The 16,441-nt window shown below is 39.6% G+C and overlaps 1 protein-coding gene across 2 annotated transcripts in view; it reads right to left on the reverse strand.

The window, feature by feature from the left end:
• Positions 1–5,708: 5,708 nt before the first annotated feature.
• The window catches only part of LOC100677295 (cytochrome P450 3A8-like), a 39,861-nt gene continuing 29,128 nt past the window's right edge, over positions 5,709–16,441 (reverse strand). For both annotated transcript variants that reach the window (XM_010596266.1, XM_003416503.1), the window contains exons 9-13: positions 15,741–15,807; positions 11,419–11,579; positions 9,795–10,021; positions 7,361–7,523; positions 5,709–5,804 (exon numbers count right to left, since the gene is read on the reverse strand). In XM_010596266.1, the coding sequence (XP_010594568.1) occupies positions 5,709–5,804; positions 7,361–7,523; positions 9,795–10,021; positions 11,419–11,579; positions 15,741–15,807 (714 nt within the window). The remainder of the gene's footprint in view (positions 5,805–7,360; positions 7,524–9,794; positions 10,022–11,418; positions 11,580–15,740; positions 15,808–16,441) is intronic.

Genomic DNA, 16,441 nt, shown 5'->3' on the forward strand with positions numbered 1-16,441 from the left:
AGAGCAGAGCTGGAAGCTGCTACACTGACAGTGATACGGACCAGTTAGTAGCTCACAGCAGAGCTGGGCATAGCTGAACTGGCTTGCAGATAAATGGTGGTGAGAGAGAGGGCAAAAGAGGAGATCCTGATGACGATTGAAGCTGGCGGCTGTAAGCAGGGAAGAATTACCAAATAAGCAAGGCATGCACAGCCTTACAAACAAAATGATGACTTGGTGGTGCGGTGGTTAAGAGCTCAGTTGTTAACCAAAAAGTTGACAGTTCGAATCCACCAACTGCTCCTTGGAAAAGTTATGGGTCAGTTTCTACTCCATCCCATAGGTTTGCTATGAGTCGGAATCAACTCGATGGCAATGGGTTCGGTTCAGTTTGCACAGGCTTAATTGCGCTTACTTAGTAATTTTAGTGCACAATTTCACCTGTTTTTCACCACATTAAATTTGTGGTGAGACCTATGTGAAATTGTGCACTACAGATTACTAAGTAAACACAGTTAAGTCCTGCGTACCTTGCTTAATGTAAGCCCAAGCATACAGAGCTTACTGGTTAATCTGCCCCTGGCTGTGAGGCAGACAGGGGAGAGCCCAATGGTCTGTGGAAGACAGCCCAACAGTGGAGCACAGAAGAACTGAGAGCTACTCCACTGGCTATGAGCTGGGCCAGTTATCAGCAGACAATAGTGCCAGGTGGAGCTGAACAGCCTCACACAGTAATGGCAGAGAGGTCGGCTGACAACAGAGAGGCTGATGAAGGAAAGGCCAACAGTGGACAGCCTGTGAGAAAGTAGGCTTTCCCAGCAGAGAAGTGAGCCACCAAGAAGAGAAGGAAACCATCCAACACAGAACACAGCTTTCCAGCAGAGAAGCCTTGCCCACTGTTCACTGGTTGAGGGCAGTGGTGCTGGCCAAGTTATGGTCTCAGGGCAGTTCCAACAGAAAGCTTTCCTGCTCCTTCAGCCTTTTGCTCTGAAAGCTGTCCTGGTCAGAAGCTGTCCTAAGCTGAAGAAGGGAGGGATGTGTTCTCCTTTTCAGGTACGCTTCAGGACCTTGTCTGTGTGCTTCCTGATAATGACTCCAAGTTGTTCCTCTTCCAAGTTGATCTTGATCCTGAGTTGTAGCCTGTTGTTGTTGTTAGGTGCCATTGAGTTGATTCCAACTCATAACGACCCAATGTACAACAGGACGAAACTTTGTCTTCCTGTGCAATCTTCACAATCATTTCTATGTTGAAGCCCATTGTTTCACCTACTGTGTCAATCCATCTTGTTGGGTCTTCCTATTTTTGCTAACCCTCTACTCTACCAAGCATGTTGTCCTTCTCCAGGGACTGGTCCCTCCTGATAACATGTCCAAAGCACGTGAGATGAAGACTTGCCATCCTTGCTTCTAAGGAGCATTGTGGCTGTACGCCTTCTAAGACAGATTTGTTCGTTCTTCTGGCAGTCCATGGTATATTCAATATTTTTTGCCAACACCATAATTCATATGCATCAATTCTTCTTCGGCCTTCTTTACTCATTGTCCAGGTTTCACAGTCACATAAGGTTATGGAAAATACCATGCTTGGGTCAGGCGTACTTTAGTCCTCAAAGTGGCATCTTTGCTTTTTAACACTTTAAAGCGGCCTTTTGTAGCAAATATACCCAATGCAATATGTTGTTTGATGTCTTGACTGCTGCTTCAATGACCACTGATTGTGGATCCAAGTAAAATGAAATCCTTGACAACTTCAATCTCTTCTCTATCTATCATGATGTGGCTTATTGGTCCAGTTGTGAGGATTTTTGTTTTCTTTTTGTTGAGGTGTAATCCATACTGAAGGCTGTGGTCTTTGATCTTCATCAGTAAGTGCTTCAAGTCCTCCTTATTTTCAGCAAGCAAGATTGTGTCATCTGCATAACGCAGTTGTTAATGAGTCTTCCTCCAATCCTGACGCCCCATTCTTCTTCATATAGTCCAGCTTTCTCAGATTGTTTGCTCAGCATACAGATTAAATAAGTATGGTGAAATGATACGACACTGTTGTACACTTTTTCTGATTTTAATCACACAGTGCCCCTTTTGTTCTGTTTGAATGGCTGCCTCTTGGTCTATGTACAGAGTCCACATGAGCATAATTTAGTGTTCTGGAATTCCCATTCTTCGCAGTGTTATCCATAATTTGTTATGATCCACATACATTTGAATGCCTTCGAGTAGTCAATAAACGCAGGTAAACACCTTTCTGGTATTTCTGCTTTCTGCCAAGATCTATCTGACATCAACAATGATATCCTTTATTGCACATCCTCTTCTGAAGTCAGCTTGAATTTCTAGCATTCCCATGTTAATGTACTGCTACAACTGTTTTTGAATTATCTTTATCAAAATTTTAATTGAGTGTGATATTAATGATATTTTTACTTCCTTAATAAACCACATAACTGTGAATATGGTCTCTGAGTTCTATCTGGCCATTGCAATGAATTATCTAACCTAGTAGGGAGAGAGATTGTGTCGTGGGACAGCTGGTGTCAGAAAATAGCAGGGAAGTTGGAAAGTGGAGGTATATTTGACCACCACCTCATAGGAGCCAGCTTTGTTCTGATTCTTATTGGCAAAGTTGTCTGTCATGAGTTAGTTACGAAGTTATTTAAGAATTTATATGTTTATCCAATTAAACATTATTCAGAGATACAAAGAAGTGGGCCATCAAGTCATGAAAATACATGGAGGAAGCTTAAATGTGTATCACTAAGTGAAAGAAGACAGTCTAAAAGAGCAACATACTGTATGATTCCAATCATATGACGTTCTGGAAAAAGCAAAACTACAGAGACAGAAAATGCTCAGTGATTGCCAGGGCACAGGAAGAGGACAGACAGACAAATAGGTGGAGCACAGGACATTTTTAGGGCAATGAAACTATATGTATGACGTTGTAACGGCGGACATATGAACAAGAATTTGTCAAAACCCACAGGACTGTACAGCACAAAGAGTGAACTCTAGTCTAAACTATGGACTTTAGTTAATAATAATGTATCAATATTGGTTCAACAATGGTAATGAATTTACTACACAAATGCAAGATGTTAATAAGAGGAGAAACTGTCTGTAGGGTGGAGAAGAATAAAAAAAAAAATCATTCCTGTTGAGTCAGTTCCAAGGAGAAGGTATATTGGAAATCTCTGCCTTTTCTGCTCAGTTTTTCTGTGCACCTAAAACATCTCTAACCATTTTTTAAATACAAATGAAGTGAATTAAAAATGTTAAAACATGTTTACAGAAAAATCTATTTCTTCACATGTAATACTGCAGCATCGCAGAGGTAGAAGAACTGCAGAAGAACTAAAACCTCAAAAAGTATTCTCGGGGATCCAGTAAAGAGTTATTCAGCAAATTGTTCTTCAGCAAACTGATCTGGGGCAAATTGGCCTACCTCCGCTCATCTGTAGCTCAGAGATCCACTGCTGTGGAAGCGTGGTCATCGTAATGATGGCCGGCATGACTGGTGATTTTCCACGCACCAGAAGTGTTTCCAGGAGCCTTATATCTAAGTCTTTTAATCCTCACAATAAGCCTCTTCTCTTGTTGCTATGAGTTGTCTTCAAGTTGCTTAGGACTCATGGCAGCCCAGTGTATAACAGAACAAAATGCTGCCTGGTCCTGCACCATTTCCGTGGTCTTTACCATCCATAAGGTGTTCATTTACTGATTTTCTAAAGTACATGTCAATATCATCCCTGTTTTACAGATGAGGAAGCTGAAGCTCAAAGATGTCAACTAAATCACACAGCTTGTAATTGCCAGAGATGGTTTATGAAACTAGGGAAGCTGAATGAAGAGTCTACCTCTTCAACCACCACACTCTGCTAATGGCAGTAATATTTATCCCGCCAGCCCCATCAGAATAGCTGCTGGGATTCTACGCTTGCCCATCTGTGTGCACATATTCATGTACACACTTACACACACCACATCACTAACGCCAAATCCCTCCCTTTACCAAAAGCTCCAGCTCACACCAATATCCTTGGACAGTCTTCAGAGTTCTCTGGAACAGCCTTCAAAGATAATTTCCCTTCTCCTCTTCCTCTGTATTAGTTATCTATTTCTCTATAACAAAGTACCCTAAAGTGAATAGTGTCAAATGATAATTTTATTATCACAATTTCTGTGAGTCAATAATTTAGAAGTGGCTGAGCTGAGGGGTTCTGGATCAGTGTGTCCTGGGAGCTTGAGGTCAAGATGTTGGCTTGGATGAAATCAACTGAAAGCTCAACTGGGGTACATAATTCAAAGGAGCCTCATTAATATGCTTGGCAAGATAAGACTGATGGTTGCCAAGAAGCCCCAGTTTTTTGCCATGTATCTATATGAGTATCCTCACAACCTGGTGACTGGCTTCCCCAGAGTGAGTGATCCAAGAGGAAGCAAGGTGGAAGCCACAATGTTTTTCATGACTCGACCTCAGCAGTCACACATCACTTCCACAACATCCTAGTGGTTTCACGGGTCAGCCCTATTCATGTGAGAAGAGACTACATAAGGGCCTGGATACCAGGAGGAGAGAATCACTGGGGGCCCTACTGAAACCTGGCTGCCACAGCCTACAACCACAAAGTTGCCCAACTAAAAGGAATACTAGGAAGCACAAAACTTGTTGCCAAGCACACCCAGCACCCAATAGGTGCTTAACAATGTCAGCCCCCTCCTCTTCCCTTTTGTCTCCCTGTACTGAGCCACATGACCAAAAGTCACCACTGCTGAGACCTCAGCACTCTCTCCTCTTAGTTGATATACAACATCACTGCTGTTTCCAGTGATTCACAGTCTCTTATTCCTCCAGTTTCGTTTCCCCCCAGTTCTCATCTCTCTTCTGGATCCTATACATCTTACTCTACCTGAAGTGGAGAAAAGACGTTCCAGTTATCTATTCTGGCATAAAACACCATCCAAAAACAGGGGATAATAACATTCCTTAATTTTGCTCATGAATCTGGGGTTGACTGGGCCTAGGTGGGCAGTACTTGCTTGGGGTCTCTCATGTGGTAGCAAAAAGACTAGAGTTGGTGTCATATGGAAGCTTTCTCACATGTCTGTGCATGGGCTGAAAAGATTCCAATATCAGGCAGATGGAATGTCTGGGGCTCCACTGGCATTCCTGTCTCTCTAGATAAATAAACAAATAAATAATGGATACATACATACACAGCCAGAGATGATAGAAAACTAGGTAGCTAGCTATGTAGATAAATAGGTAGACAGAAAGAAGTACAGCTGGATAGATATTATATTAGAGAGCCAGGTAAACTGATTTTACACATCTGGTACTGATTTAGTAAAAAAAAAAATTTTTTTTTTTTTTTAATGTTACAGAACATAACACCGTGTGTGGACACTAACCAAAACCAAACCTGCTGCCGTCAAGTTGATTCCGACTCATAGTGACCCTATAGGACAGAGTAGAACTGCCTCATAGAGTTTCCAAGGAGTGCCTGATGCATTCTAACTGCCAACCTTTTGGTTAGTAGCCATAGCGCTTAACCACTATGCCACCAGGGTTTCCATGTGGACACTAAAAAAGCTAAATGAATGGACAGAATACATAATCATTCATCAAGGACGATCTTTATTTCTGCGATTTATTCTCAGAGTCAATAGAGGTCTGTGGTTATCTGCAAAACAACTTCCTTGAAGAACAAAGCAGAATTCCCTAGGGAAAGTCAGGCTCCACTTGCATTTCCGTCTCTTGACTCAAACATTATAACAACAGGTACTTCTGGTGCAATAATTGCTCCATGGCCTACTTTTATGGGGATCTGCAAAAGTGAAATAGGCATATTGAGAACCAATAAATGAAGCATCAACAAAAAGCAACAAAAACAAGACAAGGTAAGGACAATACTGCTCTACAAACATGTAAACATTATTTTTACTGTCATATGTATGAGTTGGAATCGGTATGTATTTTCTTTACACCTATTTTATAAGCTGTGCCAAGACTAGACAGTGAAACTATTCATGCATCCATTTATTCAGCAAGATATTTACAAACAAAATCACGTTACTTTCTGTTCTTTTTAATTTAAATTACAAGTATGACTAACAAGTTTTTAAGATCTACACTAGATTCTTAGGCATTATTTCAAACTATTCTTGCAAAGCCATATAAAGTTAATTTTGTGTATACTGAAACTTTAGAGATAATGCCAGGTAGGTATTAGACACTTTAATTATATGGGCAGTCCCCGACTTCCAGAGAGATCAGTCACACCACCTGACTGAACCTAGTTTAATGATGAGAAAGTAGAGGACTTCAGGAGCATTATGCCTTCATTTTCCAACACCTCCTTGAGCTCCCAAGGAGCTCCAAATGATGAACTTCTGATGATGTACAGTCTTTCACAAGTAGTTGGAGTTCCTGATGCACCACCACTCCAGTGTTGGCACCACCAACACTGTAAAATTCTAAATTTACTTGTGTAAAGGCCAAGCAAATTGTGCAGGAGTGTGAGTAGCACTGACCCTTCACTGGGAGATTATCAGGGAGGATACTCCTCTATTCCAGGTGTAAGCACAGGTCTGATTCCTCCAGGTCTGAGTCATTTGTTTGTACACACCTACAGGACTGCTACACAGCTGCCTAAAGCCACAAATAAGTTGGAAACCATCTCATACTTCCCCCTGCAATTATTATTAGGTAGTCAAAAGAGCCCAGCTTGTGTGGCACAGAGATCCTGGAAAGGGAGGTGAGGTATCCAGGATGGCCCTGGATTGTGGGAATACTCCACATCTGGCAGAAGAGCTTTGTTTGAATCAGTGGTTCTCAACCTTGGCCACACAGGAAAATCAACAGGTGAGTTTTTAAAGCCACACTGAGCTAGTGATATCAGAATTTCTGAGATGGCCCAGACATCAGGAATTTTTAAGCTCCCTGGTGATCTTAATGTACACATGGTGGTTCAGACCCATAGTCATGAGGGAGATTCTGTAAGTCCTGCTGTAGCCAAGCATCATTTCAAAGTCAGGACAGGGCCATCACTCTGCTACATGACTATGCACATTTCTTCACATTTCAAATTGAAATAGACTTGAAGGAGAACTTAAAACTTTGCTCTAGTTTAAATGGATTGCATATAATCCTATCACACTTATCTGCATTGACTCTAAATGATCTTTATAGATTGATCTTTACAAAGCCACACATAGAACTCCAGAACGGAAAAGCCATGGAAGTTCACACATGGCTTCAAATAGATTCTATGGCCGATGGTACAACTTATTAAAACATGAATGAGAATTTTTTTTTAAATAAAGATTCTTTGGTTTAAAACACTCCCAATAAAACATTTGTGCAGAGAATTTGCTGTCTGACCTGTGTTTCTTTACAAGGTTTGACGGAGAACTCCTGCAGAACTCTGATGATAGCAAGTTTCATGTTCATGAGAGCAAACCTCATACCGATGCAATTTCGGGGTCCAATTCCAAAGGGCAGGTATAAGTAAGGATCTATGCTGTCCTTGTTCTCCTTACTGAACCTGGTTCCACAACAGTAGACAAAGACAAGTTAATAAAGCATAAAAACCACAAAAGCTACATTTTGGGGTTCTCACCTAGAACTCTCAGCCAATAGGATACAGGATATTTTCAGGGACTAGGCATTGAGATTCTACTATGGTTTTTTGCTATGAGAATTGGAAGCTACAGATCCTTTCCATTCCCCTTATGCTGTAGGAAATTTCAGTCTTTTTGAGGAGATGAGAAGAATCCTGTTTAAAATAAAATGTGTCTTTAAACACTGAAATTACACTCAATGTGGTGAGATTAACACTAGGAAAGACATTTGGGACATAAGACTCACCAAAAAAAGTAAGTTTAGACTCAGCTAACACATATGTTGGTCATATTTTTAATCAAGAAGGATGCAGGAGAAAATGCCTCCCAGTATTTATTGCTATTTTCTCCTTCTCTTCTACATTTTTTCTCCTCTTGTCTACTCTTCTCTCTCTTTTTTAAAATTTATTCTCTTCATTCCTCTACTACTTTTCCTCCTCCTGCTCCTTTTCCACCTTTTCTTCTCTTTCTCTTCCTCATACTTTTCTTTTCCCTTTCTTCCTCTTCCTCTTTCTCCTCTTCCTCCTCCTCCAGCTCTTCTCCTTTTCTCGCCCTCTTTCCTTTCTTTCTCACTCTCTCTTTCTCTCCCTCTCTAGCTAATAAAAAAAAACAAACCCGTTGCCTTTGAGTTGATTCCGACTCATAGCAACTCTACAGGACAGTGAAAAACTGCCCCATCGGGTTTCCAAGGATCGAGCCGCTGACCTTTTGGTTAGCAGCCATAGCTCTTAACCATTATGCCACCAGGGTCTAGCTAATAGAAAAGGTAAAGTCACAGAACTTATACAAGCCTATGATGCTACTCTACTGTAATATAATCACTAATTTCCTTCTCTACCTGCTCCACTAGGCTATAAATCTTTGAAGATTATGCCCAATTTAATTCAAATTTGATTCCAAAATATTTGATTACATTAAGGAAACAAATATTGATTGGGGGAAATTTTAATGGTATTGTAGTTGTAATTTTTCTTCAACAGTCCTTATATTTTAGAGAACATTCTAAAATAGCTACAGGTTAAATAAGGTGAAACACTTTAAAATAATATGGGAATAAGGAGGAAGGTAATGGTGGCAAGTGTATAGGGGTAGCAGCCATGGTTTGATGGTTTTGGGGGCTGCAGATAGGCACATGGAGACACATTAATAGTACCTATAGATCTTTTTTTTTAATATAGATTTTGGACTTATGTCAAAAATTCTTCATGGTGGACAACTTTTGTGGTTTTTTGTTTTTTACTTTGAAGTTCTCACTGCCTGGTCCAGACCATACTATAACACATGGTAAGCACTTAATATCTGTTTAATTATTGAAAGAATCAGAGAGAAGTACAGTGAGTGGCCTGGTTTTGTGGTCATGAAGCCATCAGGGGTAGAACTGCTGAATTGGGAGAAACCATAGAAGTCGCCCGGTCTAGGAAACAGAGGACTTATTCAACTTTGATTGCCCTTTCTACAAGTTCTTTCAGGGGTAAGGGCTTCTATACTCTCAAACAAAATAGAATGAGTAAATGTTTCCTAAAGTCAATGGTAAATTCAGAGAGCTAAAGAAAGCAGCACAGAAAAACTAGAAAGAAAAAAGGCTACATAAATAAAATAAAAAGTGGTTAAATAAATCATGGTATATGTATAAAAACATCAAACATTATGATATAATTACATCTATGGTTAAGAGCTATGGCTGCTAACCAAAAGGCTGGCAGTTCGAAGTCACCAGGCACTCCCTGGAAACCCTATGGGGCAGTTCTGCTCTATCCTATAGGGTTGCTATAAGTCAAAATCGACTTGACGGCAACGGGTCTGGTCTGGTCTGGTATGGCAACATAGGATACTGTTTATAGTCTACTATTAAATAAAGAAAACAGTTCAATTCCCAATAAAATATAATACTATTCTAATTTTTAAAAATCTATATATTCAAGGACAAACCTCCATAGCACATACCTCACGTTATTAATGAGGATTATCATAATGTATTGGGATGATGAATGTGTACGGTTTTATTTTTTCTAGTCTACAGTTAGTAAAATTTTCACAAAGAAAATATTTTTGTAATATGAACAAAGCTGCTAAAAACAGAAAGATACATAAGCAAATGATTGTAGTCACAGGTTTGTCGCCTACACTAAGAGACGTCAGAATGCGCTTGGATAAGCCTGGATCAGAGGGAGTTCCGTTTCCCAGGAGTCTTGTACCTCTCAGGAATGAACTTCTCAGGCTCTGGCCAGTGTTCTGGGTCTCGGTGAAGAGCAAAGGCTGGCACCATTGCCACTGCCCCTTTGGGAATGGTCACTCCACTGATTTCAACATCTTTCTTGCAGACCCTCTCAATTCTGCCAACAATTGGGAATAATCTGAGTGTTTCATTCACCACCATGTCAAGATATTCCATCTGCAACATGACATCATATGTGGGAGATGCCTGGGAAGAAAGAAACAGTTCAAAAAGTTGAGATTCAACTCAATCCAGGCAGTACTATTAAAATATTAGGACCTCCAAAGAATATCTCACATTGGTAAAGGACCTTAGCATTTATAAATCACCTTTACATCTACCATGTTCCCTTGATTACTCAATGACCCATTGAGATATGTGGAGCAGTTATGAATATGGGAGACCCTCAGGAAAATCCTCTAAATGGGGCCTGAAATCCCTAGCATTAGCATGTTCGACTTTATTTGTCTTTTCTCATCAACAAATATGACTAAGAGACTATGACCATTACTTTCAAGTAATATATATGCAAGTTTTAGTACCCTTTTAAAAGAAACACCACATATGTATACCAAGGTAAGAGAAAATTTTAACTACCAAATCCTCAATTTCATACAAGGCTTTGTATTTCAGAAATACTGCTTGTAACAGTACTGATATATACCAGCATACATAGATGATAGATGGATAGATAGGTAGGTAGGTAGACAGATAGACAGACAGATAAATAGATAGATTGACACACAGAGAGAGTCACAGAGAGAATATGGAGAAAAACTCAATATTGTATAGAAACTCCATAAAAAATTTGGGGAGAAACTAGTCCTTACTATACCAAATATGAAAAAAGAAGACTGTGATTGGATGGTACCAGGGCACAGAATTTCAGCTCTGGGGGAAGTTATACAGAAAATCAAAACCCCACCCAGGGACCATCCTCTATTGCTGGGACACTCTCCTAGTTGTGACTTCAGGGTTTAACTGTGAGATATGAGATCACTTTGTGGTCATTCACTGCCAAATCCACTCCAGCCCCACAGGCAAGGTCTCTTCACACCATAAAGAATTCCAACTTTGCAGAGATCTGAAAACAGTGTAGGCTATATCAGAGGAAATATTATAGAGGCTAAGACTTTGCCTCAGGAGCCAGACTCACAGGCACATATCTTGGGTTCTTCACAACTCACTGTATGACCCTGGGCAAGTTATTCTATCCCTCTGAAACTCAGTTTTCTGATATGGTACATAGAGATAATTATAGTCACTATCTCAAAGGTATGTGTGGTAGACATTCACTGCTCACTAAATAGCCACTGAGTCTCCCACATTTCCCAGCCCATTCGTAGTTATTAGCTTTGCCAATTGCTTGTGAGCTGATATGCGATATGTCAATTTTGGGCCTAAGAATTTTGAGAACCAGCACTCTATCTCTTTATTCCCAGCCTCTGTTACCATGATGTCTTCAAGTTGTAGATAGTGCTGCAAGGTGATGGTGAAATAATCCACACTTATGCTTTTTGAAAAATCTCTCCTTAAAAGAGGTGGGAAGGCATTCTTGCTAAGGCTCCATCTTCACCCTCCCTCTTCATGCATCATCCACTCACCTTATTGGGGAAAGCCGCATCAATCTCCTTCTGCAGTTTCTGCTGAATATCAGGGTGGGTGGCCAATAAATACATAAGGAAGGAAAGAGTAGTGCTAGTGGTCTCATAACCAGCAAAAATAAAGATAATTGATTGGGCTACGAGCTCCATATCAGTCAAAGCTGAAAGGAAAGGTAATACACTTTAGATAAATCTTGTCATTGTGAAAAGGGTCACTGCTTAGATGATGAGAAAACCCAAATAAAATTACCAAATCCCCATGGGAACAAATGGAAAAGAAATTCTCTGTCCTCAGGGAGTAGTTTGCATTCTGATATCTACCATACAAAAAAAAAAAAAAAAAATACAGTGCTGGAAAAAGAAAAAAAAAATGTTTTAACCTGGTTTTCCAAGGATTTCTACTATTCTTGAACTTCTGCTCTTGGTTATGCCACCTTCACCTCCAACACAGCTAGGTAATGGCAAGAAATAGCACTTCCATCTTAAATACAAAGCATTATCAGTATGACCCTTGGAGAATCCTAAAAGTTCTTTAGTTACAAGTAAAATATTAAGGAACGTTCTCCTCTAAGAAAATTTTTAATTATTCTAGATAAAGTGTATCTTAAAATTTTTTGTAGAGTTTGCTATACTATACCTTCACCGTAGGGAGAATTAAAGGGGTTTTCACCTAAACACACTTAGAGAAACTTAAGGGAACAATACTGGGCTACAGATAAACTCCTGCTACTCAAAGTGTGGTCCATAGACCTGCAGCATCAGCATCCTGAGGGAGATTTTTAGTAATGCAGAATCTTACATCCTACCTAAAAAGGACTGAATCCAAATCTGAATTTTAACATATTCCCCAGATAATCTGTGTGCACAGTCTCGCTAAAGAAGCATGGACTATACCACTGAGAATTATGAGGTAATAGAAAACCTGAGGTACAAGTCTTCAAAATGGATGATCACAGATATGTGCAGGAACTACAGAGATAGACAAGACGGTAGAAGAGTAGGGATTGACCTTTTCAGATGAGTCACATGGCAAAAAGCAATTTAACCTGTAGTCTTGGTTCCTGAGACTTGGGCCACATCTGAGGCTAATGAATGCGGGATGACCAAAGCAACAGGAAACATCCCGGAACCTGATGTTGACTAGCCTCAGGAAGCATGAGGTTATCTATCAGAGACGTATAGGGAGGCCAATAAGAGCCTTGAAAATGGAGGCTCAGATAAGCTTCCTGGTTGGTGACCTCTTAGTGAAATGGAAGCTTCACACTGAGACCTTTCCCAGGCTTTACCTTATGCACCTGCTTGCTTGTATGCTTCTTAGTAGTAATATAACTTTATTCATAACTATGGCTTACTCTCTGTGAGATTCCCTGAGTCATTTCAACAAATTATCAATCTCACTGTGGCAGTGAGACCCAGCAGGGCCTGGTGTCTTTTTCTAATTTGTGAGCTCTAACCACCTCTGATTGGCTAAGGTCAGAGTAATGCTGCATGGGAAGCTGGTCTAAAAGAAGGTGTCCTTCTAACATGTGAGTTCTGACCCACATCTGAGCTGTAGGGTTGGAGAGACTGTGTCACATGAGTGGCTGGTGACAAGGATGCAGAACTGGGACAGTGAGGACTGACTCCAACCCCATGTTCAGGATTGAATTCATGCTGATCCTTACCACATTGTTAGCCACAAAGGTGGGATTTACCCACTTTGTCCCTTACTTAACACAGCCCTAATATAATCAATGGCATTAAAATAGCACAAGGATGAATGTGTCAATAGATGGGTATTGGCCACCATGAACTATGGAAATGTAGGGCCTAACAAGTAGACTTAACAATGCTTGTTCAATCATGGCCTAAATAGCATCATTCTCAAGACATGCCCCCTTTATTTGCTCCATTTATTCCAATCAAAGAGCCCTTGTGAAATAAGTTGGCCTCCTTCTTGATGTTTCTCCTGAGAGAAGCTAAGCATGGTCAATCTATAGTCTGTTGGTAGGGGCTAGATTAAGACTTTTAGATACCTGGAGCACTGAAAGGAACATGGTGCCTATCCTCACTATGTAATTCATACCTAAAAACAATACAAAATGAGTGTAAGTAAGGTCTACTGAGTTCTGACTTCCAAGTGATAGCTTCTGTGATGCTATTGTAGACAAATACAACTCTCAAATTCTTTCCCCCAGTTAGAATGTACCCCACAGTATTGAAATGGAATTGGAGTACAAACTCAAGGTTTAGAGTTATGCTTTACAACACAGTAACCACTAGCCCCATGTAACTATTTGAACTTAAACTGTAATTAATTAAAATTAAAGTTAAAAATTCAGTTTTTCAGTGGCAAGAGCCACAGTTCAAGTAAGTACTCAATAGAAACACTTTTCTAGCATCTACTATATTCAGCAGGGCAGATGGAGAATATTTCCTTTGTCATTGAAAGTTCTTTTGGACCATGTAGATAGAGAGATGGAAATAGAGGCATAGCAATACAGAGAGACAAAGAGATAGATAATACATAGATAGATGACAGGTATAGATGATAGCTAGATATAGATGGTTAATGCTAATGTTACGTGTCTTCTTGGCAAGGCTGTGATTTTTAGTATTATGTAATTATCCTCCATTTTGTGACATAATGTAATCACCTCCGTGATGTGATCTGAAATGATCTACCAATCATTTGTGAGGGGAATTTTACGGGGGGTGTGGTCTGCACCCAATATACATATAGACATTCTGGCAAAACTTGCTTTCTTACTCTGGATACTGTTTTGGCTCATCATTGTCTGACTTTTGGTTCTTGGGACTTGAGCCAAAAGCCTGCCATCTGATCTTCCAATTTTGGATTCATCATCCCATGAAACTACGTAAGTCAGGAGAAGCCTCCAGGCAACACCTCACCTATATACATATATATATATACATATATATATATACATATATATATATACATATATATATATATGTACATGCTTCAATGATTTTGCTTCTCTGGAGAACCCAGCCTAAGACAATGGTGATAGATAAATGATACATAGATATACAGAGTGAGATGGACAGATATGTAGATATAGACATAAGTTTATTTAAAGTGATATGCCTGAGTTAGTTCACCCCTATTCTCTAGACCCATTTGTTAAATATTCAGGAATTTTGTAAACTGATTTTCAAACCAGTGGTAAAATTGAACTTGATGAAGCTCTTTATGTCCTTGAAGTAGACTATAAATTAGGGTTTTTTCTGAATGTTCAATTTGTTTTTTAAGAGACAGCCAGTTTATATCACTGGAAATTGATATATATTTATGTTTCTCAATTCCGTTTCAATATATTTTATTTTCTTGATTTTGTCCATGAGAGGATCTAAGAGCAAAAAACCCCAGTAGCAATGAGCACAATTAACCTCCAGTTCTGGATTCTAAACACCATTTCTTACTAAACAAAATTAGGGATACTTGGAGAAATAACTGATTTCTGGGTTGTTCAGCTGAAATAGAACAGAAACTTGAAATATCTTATGCCAGAAAGCAAGGAAGTACTAAGAAAACGATTACCGTATGAAAAGGACACACAGCAGTCACTTTGAAAGAACTTCCACTGAACTAACCTGAGACAGTTCGAGCATCAAAATAAATCATGATTGTGTGAAAGTAAAGTAATACTTTATGAGCCCATACAGATGTAAATAAATAAAATGAGAGAGAAAACAAAGTTCTCCAGTACAGTGGAATACCAACTATAAAATGTGAAAGGAACGGTAAAAATTGAAAACCACCATTTTGCAACCATAATACAATAATTGCTTCACTCAATATCAATGGATAATAAAACTAGTATCTGAAAGTTTGAAGAGAAACAAGATAATTACATAGTCTCAAAGGCTCCCCTGAAAAGATATTAATGACAAATAAATCTTTACAATAGATTAAGCTATTGAACACAACCTTAACAAGAGTGCCAAGTTAACATCACCAATATTGGGACAATGTGTTTTCTGATGTGAATTTCCAGGCAGCAGTTCTGACTAGAGTTCTGGGTGCAGCCTGGAAGTCCACATTTGAAACAAGCTCCTAGGGGTTGATCCACAGAAGACTGAGTGACTTCTGCACACAAAATGCTTTTTTTGTGATTGCTCTTCAATCTTTGAACAAAGTTCTCTCTGCCTACTTCTAGATAATACCTCTGGCAATCATTCATAATTTCTGAATATATCTTTTTCTTAAATTGGGCAGAAATTCTCATGTGCCTGGAAAATTTCTTGCACATTTTCAAAGCAACTCTTTTCCTCTGAGCCATCCCATCAGTAGCCCTTCCACCCACTGTCTTGGTTACCTTTATGGGACATAGTTTCCTTGGAATTCTGGGAATCGATCATCAGCTGAAGAAAGTCCACTCGGTGCTGGAAGCAAAAAGAAAAATTCCAATGACACAAAGAGCAGTGCTTGACCTTTTTCCTGAGAATATGGCCCTTTTAAATTCATGAACTGAGACTGGAGTTGCCTGAGTCACCAGTGAACGTAAATATCCATCTGCAAATCTTAAAAAAAGGCAAGATGTTTCACTGAGAGTACCATATGTCACTGCTTTTGGGACCTTGTCCTCCCTGATTCTTGGCTTCCTTGGCTTTTGAACAGTTTCCAGGTCAAAGACTTGTCTGCTCCTTCTCTTGGCATATCTTCTTGCTCAAGGAAAAAACCCTGACTTCATCCTTCCTGTTTTTCAGTCTAGTATCTGTACCCTCACTTAGGCTTACATTTCTTCTTCTTAACCAATATCCACACAGATTAAATCCTTACATTTCCAGACCTCATAGGCTGCTTTCTGTGAGCATCTTCTAATACCACAGCCTTTCAAAAATCTGTACAATCTACAATGATACCCTGGAGTACCCAAACCTACTTCTCTTACCTGCAGGCATTATTGTGCTGATCTCTGGGCCTCATGGAGGCAAAGTTAAGTCAGCCATCTTGCAGCCTTAACACCCAAAGAAGACCCTTGCCTTCTTCAGATTATGAGATGGCTGATATTCCACT

The sequence above is a fragment of the Loxodonta africana genome, chromosome 12, assembly GCF_030014295.1.
Source record: "Loxodonta africana isolate mLoxAfr1 chromosome 12, mLoxAfr1.hap2, whole genome shotgun sequence".
NCBI lineage: Eukaryota > Metazoa > Chordata > Mammalia > Proboscidea > Elephantidae > Loxodonta > Loxodonta africana.